Source organism: Crocuta crocuta, unplaced genomic scaffold (genome assembly GCF_008692635.1).
Source record: "Crocuta crocuta isolate KB4526 unplaced genomic scaffold, BGI_CrCroc_1.0 scaffold193, whole genome shotgun sequence".
Classification (NCBI taxonomy): domain Eukaryota; kingdom Metazoa; phylum Chordata; class Mammalia; order Carnivora; family Hyaenidae; genus Crocuta; species Crocuta crocuta.
In genome coordinates this window covers 3,589,466-3,609,515 of record NW_027529624.1, presented here as the reverse complement: position 1 = coordinate 3,609,515, position 20,050 = coordinate 3,589,466, and the positions used below count along the sequence as shown (strand labels likewise).

The window sequence follows — 20,050 nt, the reverse complement described above, 5'->3', positions numbered from 1 at the left end:
AAATCCTAGATTAGAATTTGAAAAGGTACATAATGTAATCATAATAACATTGCTTAGGTTTTGTGTAGCACTTTACAGTTTACAAAGCACTTTTACACGCATAAGTTCCTGTGAGAAGATTGCAGGGGATACGTTAAATACAGAAAAGTATGAAGAAGCCAATAAAATTCATCTGTGAATCCACCGGTCACGAGAAAAGCTTTGTTAACATTGTAATGTGTTCCCTTTGGTCTGTTTTCTATGTGGCTTTTTGTTTGTTTGTCTATTTGCTGTGTTGTGATCATACTGCATATGCATTTTCTGTGGCCTGATTTTTTGTGGACCATTGTGTGTTCCACCATCTCCTTTGATCCTCGCATCCATCCCTGGAAGAGGAGTCACCACACTGCGAAGATGTCCCTGGTGTGAGGTCTGCAGACTGGATTCTCGGTCTGGACTGCTCCTTAGCTGTGTAACTGGCAGATAACTAAAACCCTCTGAGCCTCAGTTTCCTCCTTGGTAAAACAGATGTGTGCTAAAGGATTAAATTAGTAAAGCAATCCACCTGAAAACATTTAGCACCGCACCTGGCCCAAAGCAGGTGTTTCATTCCTATTAGCTAAGCAAAGGTGCAGACCACCATGTTGATGATGAATAGAACATTAAAGCTCAAGGAAGGCATCTGGTTGGTCCAGAGTCCCATAGATTCTGACGTCATAGGTCTTGACATCATACTTGATGTGCTTGCCACAATACCCAGCGTGGTTGGGAGACAACAATATTCCCTAGACCCTACCCCTTAAGCACTGTGATGGCCACAGGTGACCCAGGGATGGATGCCACTGAACCACACTGTTGGTACTATGAAGTTCATAGAGGCTGCTTATCCCCCAGGACTGTTGGTAGACCCTCCCAACTAGGTCAGACCATGCTTTGGGAGTTCTGGGAGCACTTTCACTGGCCACCGTTCCCTTTTTTAACATGAGCACCTGGCTATGGGTACATCCAGTAGAGGCTTGTTGAGCACACAGGATGCTCTAGATGTTCTAGGTACAGGAAGTGCAGAGATGAATGGGCTACAGCCCCTGCCTTGAGGAGCCCCCTATATGGGCACTTTTCAGAAAGTGGCTCCCGGAGCCATTTACCTTGAAATCTTGTTTCCCCCTAACTCAAGGCTATGTGCCTGCATTAGTAATGAGAAACTCCCTACACACATGCATTTCTTATGTTCTGCCCACTAATTTCCTTTCTCACATGATCAAAATAACCTTGTCTTTGTAAGGCTCATCAAAGATGCTTTTGTCCATACACACATGCCTGGCCACACTTCCACGTCCACACCTATCCTCACATGCGACCCCATACCTGTCTCCCCTGAACTGGAAGCCATGCACTCCTGTCAACACATTAAAAAAAACACCACACAAATCAAACTCCACCCGCCCCACACACACACCTGCAAGCAACCTTGCTTTTGCAGAGCACTTTGCAGATGTATATTCTCTAAATGGGAATAATTGCTTATGTTCTTTTACAGTATGGGTGGGAGAGGAGGAGGATATGAATTGGTTAAGTTTCCTCTTGGGGGGGTGACACTAGTTTCTAGGTATATTTGGGTTTCTCAAGGAGGAGAAGGTGGGGACTGTCTTTGACATTCATGAGACAGAAGTGCTATCCAGGCTCACCCAGCCCCTGCCTTCCCTGCCTCCCTAGACTGTCTCCTTCAGGTGGTGATTGAGGATGGAAGGCATCCACCCAGCTGTCTCCCTTTCCTACCTGTGGTCACCACCGTGGTAATAGACAATGCCAGCTGTGTCTTTACTTCCCTCCAACACTGTACTCTGCATATGCAGAATCTCTTGGAATCTTCCTACAACCGCCTGGGGTAGTTACTGTTATCAACCCCATTTTACAGTTGAGGAAGTGGAAGCCCAGAAGGGTTATGCAACTCACGCAACATTGTAGAGGCAGGAGTGGGATGGAACCAGTAGCCTCGGCCACTGTGCTGCATCTGCTTCTTGACCTGAGGCTGAGTGAGCATCTTTCCCGGAGAGGCAACTTGGTGGTGGACCCAGGTTCGGCCTTCCTGAGTGACCTCAAGATCTTGAAACTGCTTTTTATCTGTCAAAAGAGGCTATACGTGCCTCACTGAGAGACTCCAAGGAAAGGCATCACATGCACCCAGCACCTTGCACAGAGCCCGGTGCATGCTTGTTTGTTGTCCAAAATGTTTTCAGCCATTATAGACCCTTGAACTGCAAATATAGGAGCAAATAATGGGCTTAAGAAGGATCACCTTGTATGCATAGCATTAGAGGATATGGAAGGAAAATTAGGACAGGCCTTAATGCACAATGATTACAGTGTATGTGCAGCAAACATTTCTCATGTGTGCAGCACATGAATATTAAGCTCCTGTCATGCAATGGGCACAGTGCTAAGGGCAATGGTAAAGTGTCACCATGGTGCCACGGAAGTTACCCTTAAATAATTTTGGTTCAAACTGACAAGTGCTTTAGTGGAGTTATGAATTGGGTGCTCTTAGGGCACAGAGAAGTGGACCACCTCTAACTGACAGGGCCAGCTAAGGTCTCACAGACAAGAAGGTGTCATCCCCCAAAAAACTTCTCTCCTGCTTCTGCCCAGTCCATCTACTCTGCCCCCACCTGCCACTGATCTAATTTCTATCCCTATTGAAGCTTTTTTACTTTTTCATTGCAAATCTTCATCAATGAAGTAAGCAGTCACCCCTGCCTGGGAGGGACATGGTGGGATTGGCATGCCATGGTTGTGTGTCGGGCAGCTGCACATCCTCAGACAAAACTGGATGTTGTGCATCTGCATCTGTCATTGTTAGATGCTGAGTCTTTGGTTCCCTGTTGGCAGGTCAGCCTGCTCTTACAAGTTGGATTTGGAAGGCAAGTAGAGCTAAGGACTTCTACAGGCAGATTAAGGGAGCACAACTTCCTGCGAGTTAGAAAGAAGAAAGAAGAGGGGGTGCCTGGGTGGCTTAGTCGGTTGAGCGTCCGACTTTCGCTTAGGTCATGATCTCATGGTTCATGGGTTCGAGCCCCGCATCGGGCTCTGTGCTGACTGCCAGCTCAGAGCCTGGAGCCTATTTCAGAGTCTGTATCTCCCTCTCTCTCTGAACCTCCCCTGCTCACGCTGTCTCTCTCTCTCTCCTAGAAATAAAAATAAAAACATTAAAAAAAAAAAAGAAGAAAGAAGAGTGGATGCCAAGACTCTGATTAAACTTAGATGAAATAAAAGGAACAGATTTAAAAATTTTGTTTGGGGATTGGTTTTGCTTTTCTCTCCCAATCCCTGGTATAGAGATAGAAGTCTGGAGTTCTAGGGGGGAGATAAGTATTAGCTTACACAAAGGCACTGCTGCATTCATATTTCAGTACATTCTGCCCTGTTATTTGAAACTGTTGTACTAGGTCATCTACCAAAACATTTTTTGTTTATAAGAAGTTTGTGGTTGCCTATATATTTATTGATGATAACCACCATCATTCTCAGCTCCGAGGGGCTTGTGTCTCCGATCATGAGATCTTCGTGGCCTTCGCCTCTTCATCATGGCCTTTATAAAATTAAATTGCCAAGGAAACTAAAAACAGTGATCCTGTCCTTCTATGTGTAGAACATCAACAACATCCAATGAGTAACCACCTCAGACAAGGGCAGGCTCCTGGCTCCTTGAGGTTTCCCTTCTTGGTCCCACACCCTCTTCTACCTTTCAGCTCCAGAAGCAGCTCTCTGAGCTGGATGAAGATGACCTGTGTTATGAGTTCCGGCGAGAGCGGTTCACTGTCCACCGAACCCATCTGTACTTCTTACACTATGAGTATGAGCCCACTTCAGACAACACGGACGTCACCCTGGTTGCTCAGCTCTCCATGGACAGGTATGCAGATGGGCCCTGACTTCCCCACAGGCTCGTCCCTACAGCTCTGTACCCAGTCATAGGGAGAAGGGAGAGATGACCTCACAGGCTTAGGCTCAGGTCACACTCCTTTCCAGCCCTGAAAACCAAGGGTTCTTGTCTTCCAGTGAGGGTGGTGGTTTTGAGGATAGAGGGAGAATTGATTCTAAAGATCAGTGCCCTACTCAAATTACCTCAAGGAACAGGGGGTGTGTTACAGGGAAACACATATTCTGGAACCACTATCACTGCTGAAAAGCAGTTGCTGTTTCTTTTCCTTAGTGGATTGATGCAACAAACATCCATCAAGCCTTTATCAGGAAGTACTGACATGATTGCCATCCTTATGTGGCTTACACTCTAACGCACTGATTCTCAACCTTGGCTGAGGGCAGACTGAATCACCTGGGGAGCTCCTAAAACAAATTCACCTTCAAGTTCTGTCGCACACCATTTAAGTAAGAATATATGTGTGGTAGAGACCTTGTATTGTTTTAAATTTGTGATGTACAGCCAGGGTTGAGAACGTGGAGATAGGGGCATAAATAGCAATAAGTAGTTGAGTAAAATGATTATAATTGTGCTATGTGCTTGGAAGGAAATGAGATTGATCAAACTATATCAAGAGAGGGACCTTCTTTAGGTGATGTGATCAGGGGAAATCTTTCTAAGGACGGGACATTTCTGCAGAGATCTAAAGGAAGAGAAAAGGAAGCAGGTATATGGGGTGGTGAGAGAAAAATGTTTCCAGATGGATAAAATAGCAAGTGTAAAGGCCCTGTGGTGAGAAGGGTCTTGTAACTTTCAAAACTATGATAGAAGAGCAGTGGGTTAAGCTTAGCAGGAAAGTGGCATGAGAGTAAGATTATAGAACATGAGAAACTCACAGAATATTCAGATTTTGTCCTAAGGGTGGTGAGAACGTATTGAAGACATTTACACAAAGTTATATGACCCAGGTTAGGTTTTTGAAAAATCTCTCTCTGGCTGCCAGGAGGTGTACAGTTTCAAAGTCCTGAGGTCATGCATTCAGGGCTATACTTGTCTCTGTCTGGGAGTCCCGTGTGTCTCCTTCCCACCTCCGCTGATCGGCTTTCTCTTTGATTTACACCTGGCCCACAATGGCTCCTGTAGCCCCCGGCTCCTTCATTTCATTCCCCCTCACCTCCCACAGTTGGGAAGGGAATTTGATTGGCTCACTTGGTCTTTGAGTCACCCCAGAGGTACTTGTCCAGCCTCTGGATGAGATTCCATGGGATTGTTTTCAGGATTAAAGGAGTTAATGCCTGGAAAGTGCTGAAAACAGTACTTGGCACACTTGTTAGGTGTTCAACAAATGTCATTTGTTATTAGTTGGGACTGATTGAAGAATGGATGAGCCAATGAAGGAGTGAGCACTCAGATGTGAGAGGTTCACATACTGTCTGAGGAGTGAGTGGAACCTGGCATCGAGAGATATCTGGAATGAGTTGTGTTCTCATCTGGAATGAGAAGCAGGTTCCTCGCTTTGTGAGTGCCACCGTGTGTTGGCGAATGCTTGCTCATGGAATTAAGTGGCTCCGTTGGCTGGGTGTTTCCTGGAGATTCATGGGCCTCAGGGCTCCTGTGTAAAAACTCAGAGAACTTACTGAGTACAACAGGTGGCAGGTAGAGATGAACTGGGACGTAAGAGGAGAGCACAGGCGTCCTTGTACCAGCTCCGTCCTGACCTGCCGTGTGACCTCAAGCAAGGTGTTCCCTTCCTGTGGCCTCAGTTTCCTAATCTCTAAAATTCATGTGACCACTCAGCAAATACTGTGTAAGCATCTACTCCTGTGCTGCTGTCCCAGGCTCTTGTGAAGCCAGGGATATTTATGAGAAGATGCCATGTTTGCCTTCAAGGAGTATATAGCATGTTCACGGCTCAGACAGTGTATTTGTTATCTACGGTTGTAGAAAAAATAACCACAGATGGAGCAGCTTAACACACATTTAGTATCTTCCACTTTAGGGGATCAGGAGTCTGGACACGGGTGAGCAGGGCCCCCTGTTCTGCCCTCAGGCCTGCAATCTAGGTGTTGGCTGGGGCTGTGATCTCATGGGAGTCAGGGTCCACTTCCCAGCTCATTCAGCTTTGGGAATGCAGTTCTAGGACTGAGGTCCCTGTTTCCTTGCTGGCTTTTGGGCTGGGGTCCTTCTGAGCAATAAAAAGCCACCCCTAGGCCTTAGCCATGTGGTTTTCTCACAGCACAGCAGCTTACATCTTCAAAGCCAGCAGGAGACTCTGTAGTCTGTTATATCACGTAATCCATGGGAGCCATATCCCATCCCCTTCCCTAGGTTCAGCTCACACTCAAGGGAGGGGATTATACAGGTGTATATGCCAGGGGGCAGGAGTTGTGGGGCCCAGCTTAGAATTCGTGCTTAGAATTCTTACTAAAGAGAGATGCTATGGGAGGAGCCCTTATCCTGGCCTGAGGGTGGAGAATGGAAGAGACAGGGAGTGTGTCCGAAGGGAGGTATTGCCTGCATTGAGTTGGAGGCTGAGTAGGTGGACAGTAGAAAGTGCACAGGGAGAGAAGGAGGCTTCCAAGGTAGAACATAGGCGTATTCATGGGACAAAGAGGACCCATTGGGAACACGTGGGCTCAAGTGTGGTTAGAGTTGAGGGTGTAGGTGAGGAAGAGGAGAGCAGATGAACGTGGCCAAATAGGATTACAGAGGATGTTGGCAGAACCAGGGAAACTACCTCCCCCCACCACCCCACCGCACCCCGCTCACACTGTCAAGCTCCCTGTCAGGCTCCATAAGGGACTGACTTGGACCTGAGCCCCCGAGTCACCCCTAAACTTCTGTGCCCCTGGGGCTTCTCACCCAGCCTTCAGTTTGGGTGTGCACGCTCTCCCCTCACCAGGCAGCACTTTAGTGAGTGACCTGGCCATTATAGTCTCTCTTCTCATTTCTTTTTCCTTTTTCTCTATGCCATTTAAAATGAAAATGAAATCTAGTCCTTAATATTCATGCCAAATGAAGGTTGAGATTGGTCTTCTATTCTTCAGGCAGCATAAATGCACATCAGGCCCCTCAGATGGGCTGCCTGAAGCTCAGACACTGTAATGTGCCCAGGTGAGTGAGTTCCAGATAATTTCAGGTTCTCAGCTCTCAGAGCATCCCTGGTTTTCCTTGGTCCAATTCATGCCTCCTATTCATACATTCAGTTTATCAACAAAATATGCTGAATCAAGATTAGTAGCTATCCAGTACCTCCAAACTCAGGAGAAAATGAAAGAGTTACATCTGACATCCTTTCTAATCTGAATAAAGTGGTCTGACCTTGAATAATTTGGTCTCGGGAATCAGACACTGTGGGGCCTTGGTGGCACTGCCACTTCTTGACTTTGACCCTCGGACAAGTCCCCTCTTAAACCTTGGTTTCCTCATCTGTATTCTGGGAATGATAATGACAGTAGCTCCTGTCTGAGGTTGTTGTAATGGTCAGGTGAGATGGTGCCTCCACAGGACTTAGCCCTGGCATACGGTTAGAGGCTCCTTATCATTTGATAGCACCGTTGACCAAAATCTTAAAATTTGTGGTACTATAGCAAAGGACACTAGTCTCACAAAGAGCTCAAATCCCGCCAACTCCATTACTCTTTAGCTGGTGATCTTGCACAAGTCACCCAACACCTTTGGTTATATTTCTTCTTCTATAAAGAAAGTTAAAAAAAAATTTGCCTCATAGGGTCCCAATTAGGAATAAATGAGAGACATTCTGTGAAAACCCTTGGCATATATTTGCATTCAATAAATACTTACAGATCTGAAAACCCTGACCAGAGCATCTGCACATGGTATATATGTAGGAGAGGTAAAGTGATGTAGGAAAAACAAAAATATCTTGGTTCAAAGTCCATTTGCGCCACTTAATAGCTGTATGAACTTGGGCAAGTTACTTAGGCTTTTTGAGCCTCATCTTATTTATCTGTGAAGTGGTGACAGTACTGTCAAGTTCACAGATTGGTGTCAGGTGTTCTAAAATGAGAGGCTCTGAGGTGCGCAGTGAGAAGTAGGTCTACGACAAATACTAGTTTCCCTTTCCTTAGTGTTTTTTTTTTTCTTTACCTCTATGCTAGCTATGGAATCCACGACCTTGAATTTATAAACTAGAAAATTGTTTATGTTATTAACACCCCACAGCCATCCTTCTGCATGCAGTTGACATCAATAAAAGGATCCAGGCAAAACAGAACTGGTCCTTCTAGTGCCAGCGGGAAGCATCCTCCTGGCCGAGGCTGCAGGACCCCAACTGGCCCTCCCCTCTCAGCCCACTTAAAAGAAAACCCTGGCCCCTCTCACACCTACTGCAAACACTGACCACAGAGGCCTTCCCTTCAAAGCACTCACATCCCCCAGCATAGCAGGTACATGAACCCACCCCCCCCAATACATTGTGACAAGTACCGCCATCCTGACAATACCCCAGAGAGCCCAAGGAGTTCCATATCCTAACGAGAGATGCTTAGCGGGACATAATAAAAAATTATAGAGCGGTACCACAGGCTGATGGAGACGGTAGGAATTCCTCCTTCCGCTCCATCCTACACATCCAATTATGATGCAGCAGGCTGACTGGTGCCTGTTGGATTGATTTTTAATTGAAGAAACATTCCGGGTGTGTTTGTAAACCTTTGAGTCAGAAGTAGGCCCTACGTGAATGCCACAATAAATTAGGAGAACCGGCGCGCAGGCTCCCGTACCCGGATCCCTCTAGATTTCTGTTCAGAAGGAATGAATGTCGCCTGCTACAGCTGTGAAACCGACAGATTTGCTCTCTCCCGGCACACGGGAGATGCCCCTGCTGTCCCAGCAGCTCTGAGAACAGTCGATAGGAGGGATCCTGGTCACAGCATCCTTACCACCTGGCCAGGAGACGCTGGCTCTTTCGTGTTCCTTTGACAGAGTTATTGACGTGCTGAGTCCAGCCCCAGGGAATCCTGTCGTTGATGGGGCTTCTCTGCTTTCTGTGAGTGGAGGAAGGGATGTTAGCTGGGGTGAAGGGGCCCATGCTTTAGACCCCCCAGGAGGCTGTTAGAGCTACAAATTCTCAGCCAGACCTAGCCAACAGGAACCTCAAGAGTGGGGCCCAGGAATCTGTGTTATAATTAATCTCCCAGGTGATCTTGAACATGCCTACATTTGAAAAGTACAGTTCTAGAGAGTGGAAGGTAATTCCTTCTCCATGTAACAGCCAGCGTAATCTTCTAAAAATAAACGATCTTCCTGAACTTCTGGTGGATGGGGCTATAGCCCAATAAACCCACCATAAGCTGAAAAGATCGTAAGTCAACAATGCACTTAATACACCTGACCTGCTAAATACCCTCACTTAACCTCTCTGACCTTAAACGTGCTCAGAACACTTTCTTGGTCTACAGTTGGGCAAAACCATCTCACACAAAGCCTATTTTATAACAAAATGTCGAATATCTCATGCAATTTATGGAATACTGTACCCAAAGTGAAAAGCAGAATGGCTGTCCGAGTGCAGATTGATTGTTCGCATATCAACTTGTGATTGTTGTTGACCCTTGTGACTGTGCAGCTGACTGAATGCCATGACCACCGCTGCCCAGCATTCTGAGGGAGCATCATACTACATGTTGATAGTCAAGGGGGAAATGCAAATTCAGAACTCCTAGGATGGTTCTACTGAGTGCATATCACTTTTCCACCATTGTGAAGTTTAAAAATTGCTTTCTGTTTTGTTTTTTAAATAATTTAGTTTATTTATTTTGAGGAGAGGCAGAGACAGAGGGAAGGAGAGAGAGAATCGCAAACAGACTCTGCACAGTCAGCACAGAGCCTGATGTTGGGCTCGATCCTCTGGACTATGAGATCATGATCTGAGCTGAAATCAAGAGTCAGACGCTTAACCAACTGAGCCACCCAGGCGCCCCACGTTGAAAACTTGTTAAGTCAACCCATCATAAGCTGGGATCTGTCTGTACATCAGGTCACCATCTTTAAAACTGATGATTTCTCATTGCGTTCAGAATAGTATTACAGCAGCCCGCCGTGGCCTTCTGGGCCCCACATGACCTGTCTCCTGCTCCCCAACATCTTCTGTCTTTTTGCCCCTCACTCAACCATCTTCCCTCTCTTCTTGCTTAAACATGCTATAGCCAGTTATCCCAAAGGCTGCGCCCTCTCCTTGGAAAGCTTCTTGCCCAGACTCCTCAACGCTGGGTCCTTCTCTTTACCCAGGCCTCTAATTCATGTGCCAGTAGGCCTTCCCCAGCCAGCCCTTACAGTTACTCCATCCTGTTTCCTGTCCTGTTTGCCTCCTTTAGCCCTTCGCTCCCTTGGAATCTATTTTGGTTTGTTCTGTGTCTTTTCCCTCCCTAGAAAGAAGTTCCAGGGACCTTGTCTTCTTGGTTCATTTCAGGGCCCAGCACGTTCACCTGCAGGTTGTAGATAATAAGTATCTGTTGGCTGGGCGTGTTTGAGAGGCAGAAACAGAACCTAAGGAAGAAAGTACAGCTGCCATATATTGAGTACCTGCTGTATACCTTGCTTTGTGCCAGACACGGTATAAAAATGTAGTAAGTAGGCTTGTCCTATGGTGGTAGTCACAAAGCGAGGGACCAGCCCCACCGCATAAGCACGGTTTAACACCTCTATTTGTGTCCTGTTGGAAGCAAGTCACATGGCCATCCCAGAATCGATGTGGGGAGTGTTACCCCAGAGTGTAGATTGAGAGAGAGGAATAACTTGTAGCCATTTGGTGATCTACAGAGGCTATTACTGTCCATGCGATGCATGTGTGGAAATGGAAGCCCAAAAGAACCATCATGACTTGCTCAGGGATGCTGACACAGCTCAGAGTTTAAACCCACTTCCGTCTGACCCCAGAACCCACAGTTGTATCACCAGACCATGCATCCTGCCTTGCTCTGGTGTACCACATTGGCTGCCTTGTTAGGGAGTGAGTTCCCCATGCCAGCAGAGGCCAATTGGCATTCTAGAATCCCTTCCAACCCAGTCTTGTAGGTTTCTGATGTAACCGTCTCCTCTCCCTTGATCCTAGACAGAGCACACGAGGCTTCCTGTCTCAGTAGGACTCCCTGGGGTAGCCCTGGCCTCAGTCTAGCCCTTCCTGCCATCTGTTTGGCCTTTCCTGAGCCTTTGCCTTCCCCTTACCAGCATGAAGCAGTGGTGGAAGTGGAGACGAGCGTGGGGCAGGAGAGCCGGGGCGGTGGGTCCTAGCGTTAATGAGCCCTTCCACTCGCTCACTGAGTGCTCTTTAGCAAGCCAAGCGCCTCTCCAAGGCTGAGCGCTTTGATCATAAAGATGGCATAATCAGACTAAGAAAACCTCTATGATTCTTTCCAAACTGAAAATTCCATAGTTTCAGAATGAACCTTTGTCTCTTGAAACACTCTCCGTTGTCCTCGGCCCTTGCTGTGCCAGGTACTTTATCTGACAGCCTAAGAGAGCAAAGAGCAACTCAGCACAGAACTTCCTGTGGGCAAGAGCTGCGCAGGGCAACCCTAGGGAACAGGCGTGGGAGACGCTACCAGGAGGAGAGTCCAGAGAATGGCCGGGTCTTTGAGGCAGACCCGGAGACCCCCGCTCTGTAGCCATGTGACTTGAAAGAAGTCCCTTCACCTCCCGAACTTCCTTACCTGTAGCACAGTGACTAGAACCTCAGCCTTAGGGGCCCCTGGGTGGCTCAGTCGGTTAAGCAGCTGACTCTTGATTTCAGCTCATGCCATGATCTCACATGTCATGTTCATGAGTTTGAGCCTGAGATGGGCTTTGCACCTGCTTGGGATTCTCTCTCTCTCCCTCCCCCTCTGCCTGTTCCCTGTGTGCTCTTCCCCCACCCATCCNCTCTCCCTTTTCCCTGTTTCCCCCTCCCCCGCCGCTCCCCCCCCTCTCTCTCTCTGTCAATAAATAAGTAAACTTAAAAAATGTTGTAAAAAGAATCTCAACTTTATGGGATTAGTGTGAATGTTTAAAAGCCAGTAACAGTGGAAGTGTGGAGGGNGGGCACAACAGAAGCAGCAGAGAAATGGTCAAGATTTATTATATCACGATCACATTTACTCTATTATTATTATGATTGACCTCAGTCTCCCACTGTTGTTCAGGTCCTGCCAGAAAGCTTACTTTTGAGGCAGGAGAGGTGGGAAAGCTTGGGGCTGGTAGCAGACAGGCACAGTGTCCGGGTCATTGCTACTCTGTGTTCGCTGTACTCTTTCTGTCTAGTGAAGCCCATGTGGTTGTGAGGTTCGCCACAGCAGCAGCACCTGAGAAGAAGTATTTGTGTCTCTGTGTTTGTGCTAAAGCTTTGGCAGAGCGTAGAAGAAGGGCTGGCCCAGGCAGAGCTTGCTCCCCACGCAGCAAACTCAGAGTCAAAAAACCCAGAGTCAAAATTTCAGGGAAATCAGGCGGTGGGGAACTCCACTGTGGGAACTGGCCTCTATTCCCAGCAGATATGCACGCCTCCCACATCCCTGTCCCTCTAACAGCTCTTCCATGTTAGAAATTAGTGTTGTGCTTCACCCCCCAGATCTCAAAGGATTTGTACAAACAGCTGTCCCTTCCAAATGCACAGTCCCCAGTCGCTTCTCGGCCTTTTGGCTAAGATCAAGTGTAGTATCCAAATGCATGGTCCCCGCCCCATTTCATAGACAGTGAACGTGCGGTGCACATGGGATCATTCAAAATTTCAGGTTCTCTGAGCCCAGCAGAGAATGGGGTCTGTGGCTTAAGCCGAATGCAAATTTCAGGGAAATCAGGCTTTGTGGAGAAGGCAGAGCCTCTTTATGAACTGGCTCTGGTCAGTTTGATTAATATTATAAAGTACGAGAAATGGAAGGCATTTTACCCTGATGAATATCTTAATCCTCTGTCACAAAAGAGGAAGTAACTCCTGGCAATAGCAATTCACAGAATTACTGAGAGGAAACTCTGAAAGTCCGTTGAGAAAGCCATTGACACAAGATAGGTGTGCCCACTTTCTTTTGTTTAGAAGCAGGGAGATGCATGGAATCTATTTCCTGGTAATTGTCTGAATAAAGTGGGCACTCCGACCAGGAGACTGCTGATTATGTGCCTCTTGCTGGGCAGAGAAAAAATTGAAATAGGCTTTTGCTGTTTCTTCACCATAGATCCCATCTGCCAGGCACTTCTAATGCCTTTGGGAAAAAAAAATCTTTATAGATTTCTCTTCAAACGTTTTTGTAGAATCCTCTCCATTGGAAGAACCTTTTGTTTTTTTCCCTGGACTTTCTTCTTCCCTGCCCATAATCCTTGGCTCGGTGCCTGTCATGTTGCCTCGCAAAATTGGCTCAGACCCTGGGGCAGTAAGGACTTCAACAAATGAAGACAGCGCAACTCCAGGCAAACTCTCGTCCCTGGCATTCGCGTGTTTTTCCATTCCCAGTATTTATTCCTTCTCACCATCTCCAAAGCCCTGTCCCAGTACCCATCTGTATGGGTCTGGTCCAAGCCCAAGAAGCCAAGCTGACTGGACATTTGGATTCCCCGTTTCTCCATCAGAGGAAGGACAGTCATGAACAGGGTTGTTGAGGGAGTTCTGGAAAGGGTCTGATGCATAGGTAATGAGTCGGTGGTCATAGTTGTTTTCACCCGTTTTTTTTTTTTTTTCTTAATGCTTTATTTATTTCTGAGAGAGAGAAAGACAGTGTGAGCAGGGGAGGGTCAGAGAGAGAGAGAGAGACAGACAGAATCTGAAGACAGGCTCCAGGCTCTGAGCTAGCTGTCAGCAGAGCCCGACGCAGCGCTTGAACCCACAAACCGTGAGATCATGACCTGAGCTGAAGTTGGACGCTTAACCGACTGAGCCACCCAGGCCCCCCTGTTATCACCCCTGTTTTAATGCTCCTTGTAACTTATGACCCCAGTTGGGCTAAGTCTTCTATGGCTGGTCACTGCTTTAGCAGAGCAGTCAGTACACCTAGTGTACATCTGTGCTGAGAGAGGAGAGACAAAGGAGTTTTGAGCTGGAAGGGGGTCTTTCCGTCACTTAGTATAATTGTCCCCACCCCCATGGAAAGAGGAGTCTGAAAAGAGACGGCTGATAGTAGGATGTGACTCTATCACTATCACACCTTCTGTTGGAAGCAGATAAAGACCAGAACCAGCAAGGTAAATATCTTAATGCCTGTTTCATAGATAAAGGGACTGAGGTTTGTGGATTTGCCCCCACTGCACGGTGATTAATGTCAGAGCAGGGGCTTGGATTGGCAGCTGGTTGACCAGGTGTCCGTGGAGGCAGAGTTGACCTCACCCCCTCAGGAGGCTGGGTGGATGGTGCGTGGACCGGGTTCCCTGTGGCTCACCTTCCCGGTCTCGTCCAGGCTCCAGATGCTCGAGGCCATCTGCAAGCACTGGGAGGGACCCATCAGCCTGGCCCTCTACCTGTCAGACGCCGAGGCCCAGCAGTTCCTGCGCTACGCCCAGGGCTCCGAGGTGCTCATGAGCCGCCACAACGTGGCCTACCACATCGTGTACAAGGAGGGCCAGTTCTACCCCGTGAACCTGCTGCGCAACGTGGCCATGAAGCACGTCGGCACACCCTACATGTTCCTGTCGGACATCGACTTCCTGCCCATGTACGGGCTGTATGAGTACCTCAGGTGAGGACCCGTGGGGACTTGGCTGGTGTGGGATGCTCCCTAGGCTCTCGTCCCATCCAACCCTCTTGAAGATGGGGCAGCCGAGACCCGAAAGGGGACGCCTGGAGACCGAGGTCTTCCTGCCGGGTTTGCAAGGCCCGCCAGGCAACCCACCGTCTTCATTTTCCTGACGAGCAGGCCGGGACCCCACTTTGCATACTGAAATGTCAGTGGCAGAGCTTGGTCTCAGAAACATCCCTTGTGCTCACAGCCCAATGCTCTTTCCGTAGCTGCCACAAAAACGTGTCATCCTCTTCCAGTTTTGGATCAGATGACCTTCATCTAACCATTCTAGAAAGATCACCGCCTTTTCTGTGTAAAACAGATCAGAGCAATGGTGAAGGCTAACATTTATTGAAGTGCTTGCTGAGTGCCAAGCGCAGTTCTGAGTGCCTGGCAAGTATTTCATTCCCACCCCTTGCAGTCCCTGCGCTGGGTACTATTATTATCTTTATTTTCAGAATGGGAGTGTGTGCGGCTGAGAAGGTGAGCTGTTAGCCCAAGGTTATACACCTGCTGTGGGGGGTGGGGTCAGCCGGCCCGACTCCAGAGCCACGTGCTGAATTTCCATCTTGGCTGCCTCTCTGACTCTCCAGTGACCCTCTCCAGAAGGTCTGCCCACGTGGAGGGGCAGGCGTCCAGCGGCTACAGAGAGCCGTCGGCTCGTGTCAGGCATAGACGGCTGTGTGGGGAATGGCATTTGTTATGAAATAACAACCAATCCGAACTGAAAGGGACTGTTGAATTCATATAGCCCTAAAGTCCCCATGTGAGAAAACTAAAGTCACAAGATGTAAGTGGTCAAGTTTTTTTTTTTTTTTAATCCTTTATTGCTGGCTTTTGTTGGCATGAATTCTCTCTGCTACCGGGTGAGTGTTTGCCTGGATCCAGGTACTAATTATCCTGCTAGAGCCACACATCAAACCTGAAAGGCAGGCATGGTTACCCTCCTCTTACTGTGGGCGTCGGTGAGGCTCAGCGGAGCAGAGTGCCCTGCGCTGGTCCATGTAGCTTGCTCCAGACTTCGAAGTGCCTGTCAGACTCTCAGTGGCCAAGCTGCCCTGCTTCATACGTGTCTGGCTGCGCCCAAACCGGGCAGGATTTAAATTCTTTCTCTCCTCCTCTCTTGCCCTCCCTGCCTCTGTGTGTGTGTGTGTGTGTGTGTGTGTGTGTGTGTGTCCATCTTTCAGTCTTTCTCTCTTTCTCTTACTGTCTCTGTTGCTCTCACTCGTTTTTTGTTGTTGTTTTTTTTTTTGAAATGTTTATTTTGAGAGAGAGCGAGCGAGAGAAAGCAAGCAGGGGGAGGGACAGAGAGAGAGAATCCCAAGCAAGGCTCCCTGTTGTCAGTGCAGAGCCCGACGTGGGACTCGATCTCACGAGCCATGAAATCATGATCTGAGCTGAAATCAAGTCAGATGCTTAACCGACTGAGCCACCCAGGTGCCCCCATTACTCCTGGTGTTAAAAAAGCCTCTTCTTCTAAAAGACTTCACGCCTTTTGTCCTGAAGCCAGAGCACAGGTGTGATCTAGGCCCCCTCCCCGCCCTGCTCTCCAGAACGAGGGAAGCCCGGCTGTGTTCTCTGTCTACTTTTTTGGACCGGGCTTCCTTCAGGGTGATCCTGGGATTTCATAACTTCAGTCCCTCCCCTGTGAGCAGGAGGAACCCCCCCCTGCCCAGCCTTGCCCTGTCACCACCAGCAGGGTCGGGTGCCCTGGAGCAGCATAACTGTTGGCCAGGGAGGATGGGAGGCGTCTTCCCGAAGAGAAGCTCCTGGAATGTATCTGTCTTCCTCCTCCTGCTCCAGCTGGGCCTTGGACGCCCAGTGTGTGGGCTGAGGGCGCCCCCGTGTGGTCAGACCGTGCTTTCAGCGCCTGATTCCTATAGATCCTGAAGTTTCTGGAGCCTGTAAGCTCTGGGAGTCCCGCGGGGTTCCCTCAGGAACAGGTGGTGGTCAGGGGCCGCCCTCCACCAAGAAAAGAGAGGATTCAGGATTAGACTGCGAGTGGTCCTCCCCGCTGTGGGGCTCTTCTGCAGGAGCATCTAAGGGGCCTCTGGTCCTCTCTTTGAGTCTGTGGTCTGCTCCCCACCTCCAAGCACTATTTTATTATTTTACCTCATGGGCATCACGGTTTTAAAAAACATCACACATGAACAGATTGTTTTTATGTTCTATTCCTATACTGTAGCGATCAAAGATGCCATTAATCTCTAATCGAGACCTTACTCAATATGAGGTAAGCAGTGTTGCCCACTAATTAGCCTTTTCTTAATACACAGCCACCTGAGGCTTGGCTGGCCTGTGCTACCTTGTTACAGGAAGGTGCGTGGTCCCCTCAGGGGTTTTGAAATTGTGCACATGGCTTCTCCTGCTTTGCCTCTTTCTTCACAGGCCCTGAAGCAGTCTGGAGATCCTACCCCAAGTGAGAAGAAATGAACTTGTCCAATCTTATTTTTTTTTAAGATTTTATTTTAATTCCAGTACAGTGTTATATTAGTATAACATACAGTGTTATATTAGTTTCAGGTGTACATACAATAATTCAACAGTTGTATAGATGACTCAATGCTTATCATGATAAGTATACTCTTTATTTATTTAAAAAAATTGAATATTTATTTTTTTAATGTTTTATTTATTTCTGAGACAGAGAGATAGCATGAGCAGGGGAGGGTCAGAGAGAGAAGGAGACACAGAATCCAAAGCAGGCTCCAGGCTCTGAGCTGTCAGCACAGAGCCCGACATGGGGCTCGAACCCATGAACTGTGAGATCATGACCTGAGCTGAAGTCGGACGCTCAACCAACTGAGCCACCCAGGCACCCCATGTTTATTTTTGAGAGAGAGAGAGAGAGAAAGAGAGATCAAGCAGGAGCAGAGGAGGGAGAGTGGAGGGGTAGAGAGAGAGGGAGACACAGAATCATGAGCAGACTTTAGGCTTTGAGCTGTCAGCACAGCCTGATGCTGGGCTCAAACTCCCCAACTGTGAGATCATTACCTGAGCTGAAGACGGATGCTTAACCCACTGAGCCACCCAGACGCCCCCATAAGTGCACTCTTTAATCCCCATCACCTATTCCCCCATTCCCCCCTCACTGGCTGGTAACCATCAGTTTGTTGTCTGTACTTAAGAGTGTGTTTCTTGGTCTCTCTCTTTCTCTCTTTTTTTCCTTTGCTCATTTGTTTCTTAAGTTATAGATATGAGTGAGATCATACAGTATTAACTGACTTATTTCGCTTAGTATAATACTCTAGCTCCATCCATATTGTAGCAAATGGGAAGATTTCATTATTTTTTGTGGCTGAATAATATTCCTGTGTGTGTGTGTGTGTGTGTGTACACCATAGTTTTTTTTTTTAATCCATTCATCTATCTGTGGACACTTGGGCTGTTTCCATATCTTGGCTATTATAAATAATGTTGCTATAAACATTGGGTTGCATGTACCTCTTTGAGTTAGTGTTTTTGTATTTTGGGGTAAATACCCAGTAGTGCAGTTACTGGATCATGGAGCAGTCCTATTTTTTAACTTTTTGAGGAACTCCACACTGTTTTCCAGAGTGGCTACACCAGTTTGTATTCCCACCAGCAGTGCAAGGGGGCTCCCTTTTCTCCACATCCTCGCCAACATCTGTTGTTTCCTGTGCTGTTGATTTTAGCCGCGCTGACAGATGTGAGATGATATCTCATCGTGGTGTTGATTTGCATTTCCCTGATGATGAGTGATGTTGAGCATCTTTTCATGTTTCTGTTGAGCATCTGGATGTCGTCTTTGGAGAAATGCCTGTTCATGTCTTCTGCCCATTTCTTAGTTGGATTATTTGGTTTTGGGGTGTTGCACTGTATTATCCAGTCTTCTCTTTAAAGTGTACATCTGGAAACTGAGAACAGAGAGGCCGTGAGTTGCCTGTCTAGAGTGAAAATACATTGTGACTTTCCTTATTCTTCTTCCCCTCTGTCCTCAGTATCCACTCATCTTGTCATTCATTTAGTGTGTGAACTTACGTAAAGCACCTACTACGTGCCCCCATATGTGTGAGCCACACAGATGGGAACTGGGAATCCCAGCATTTACAGACCAGCAGGAATGACCATTAAATAAAGATGCAAGTTCTTGAGACTCTGTGAGGGGTTCTGCCCCTCCCAGTGGAGCTCCCCTAGTCTGGGGTGGGAGGAGAGAAGTCCTGAAGAAGACAGATCCAAGCAGAGGCCGAGTTGGAGTTTGCTGGTGGGAGTAGTGATGTTCCAGGTAGAAGGAGCTGCCCATTCCAGAGGTGCCGGGTGGCCAGAGCCTTGAAGAGAACAGTAAGCCAGAGTGGGTCCTGGCAGGATATCTTCGCATCGACTTTGAGTGTTACGGTGGCCAGGACGCTGGCTGAGACCCGGCAATCCTGTCCCTTGCTCACCCCGTGTACCGCAGTGAACTGTGACTTCTAGCAGTCCTGTTTGTTTCCAGCCTGTTTCCTCATTGTAAAATGAAGAGATGAACTTCTATCAGGAGTCGTAAATGCAGTCTTGGCCTAAAAGAGCCAAGAATGCTGAGCCCAGCCCCCACCTCTGGCTGCTGACTTCTCTCCACCCCAGTTGTGGTATGATTGCTTTGGGGGGAGTGGAGGGCAGGGCTAAGGTCTTCATAGTTTTCGAGAGGAGCTGGAAACTTGGATCTTTGTGGTTTGATTTCCAATGTTGACAACTAATTTAAAAACCAAACAAAACAAAACAAAAAAAACAACTGTTGAGCCCCAGACCTAATATGTCTTCAGGTTAAATAGAACCTCCCACCCCCATCCTGTGCCACCAGTTTGTGAGCTCTGACCTAGGGAATTCCTAGGCACCAGAATTTGGGGAACTGGCCAGGAATATGATCATATCAGGAACCCCAAATAAGCATGTACTGATCTGTTCATATGAAGGTAACCATATTAGCTTGCCATTGGCTTATGGAAAATTTTGTTCCCAGTGAGTGGGATGAGTGTGTTTCTGATCCAGACACTAAAAATGGATGTGCTTTGTGACCAGTGTTACATCATTAGTTTGGGATGAGGTTAAAGGTACTGCTTGCCGTGAGAGTCATGGACCCCAACAAGGCCCGCAGACCCTCTTCGAGACTGACTTCTTCAGCATAGGTTTCTGACAAAATGCTCTCCCCAAACTCTGTTAAAATGTTAATATTAAAAATGAGGGTAGTTACAATTTCTTGAGCCCTTCACACGGGCCAGCAAGCCTGACAGCTGCCTCGTTATATGTTACCTCTATTGTTCACACTTCTCTGTGAGGTAACAGTTATTACAGGTGACCAAACGGAGGCCCCTATGACACTAATAAACATTAGTGTCAGAGGAGGAAGGTGGTCTTCCCTCTGTGACAGCCTGCTCACTTATGGAAGGGGCCCAACCACTCTCAGACCCCAGGACACGGGCACAGGCTGGCTGGCAGCCCTCTCCCTGGACCCCCCCCC

The 20,050-nt window shown here is 47.8% G+C and overlaps 1 protein-coding gene across 2 annotated transcripts in view; it reads left to right on the top strand.

Moving 5' to 3' along the window:
- Positions 1-20,050, top strand: part of LARGE1 (LARGE xylosyl- and glucuronyltransferase 1) — a 539,966-nt gene that overhangs the window by 493,302 nt on the left and 26,614 nt on the right. For both annotated transcript variants that reach the window (XM_077762029.1, XM_077762030.1), the window contains 2 exons: positions 3,726-3,889; positions 14,275-14,553. In XM_077762029.1, the coding sequence (XP_077618155.1) occupies positions 3,726-3,889; positions 14,275-14,553 (443 nt within the window). The remainder of the gene's footprint in view (positions 1-3,725; positions 3,890-14,274; positions 14,554-20,050) is intronic.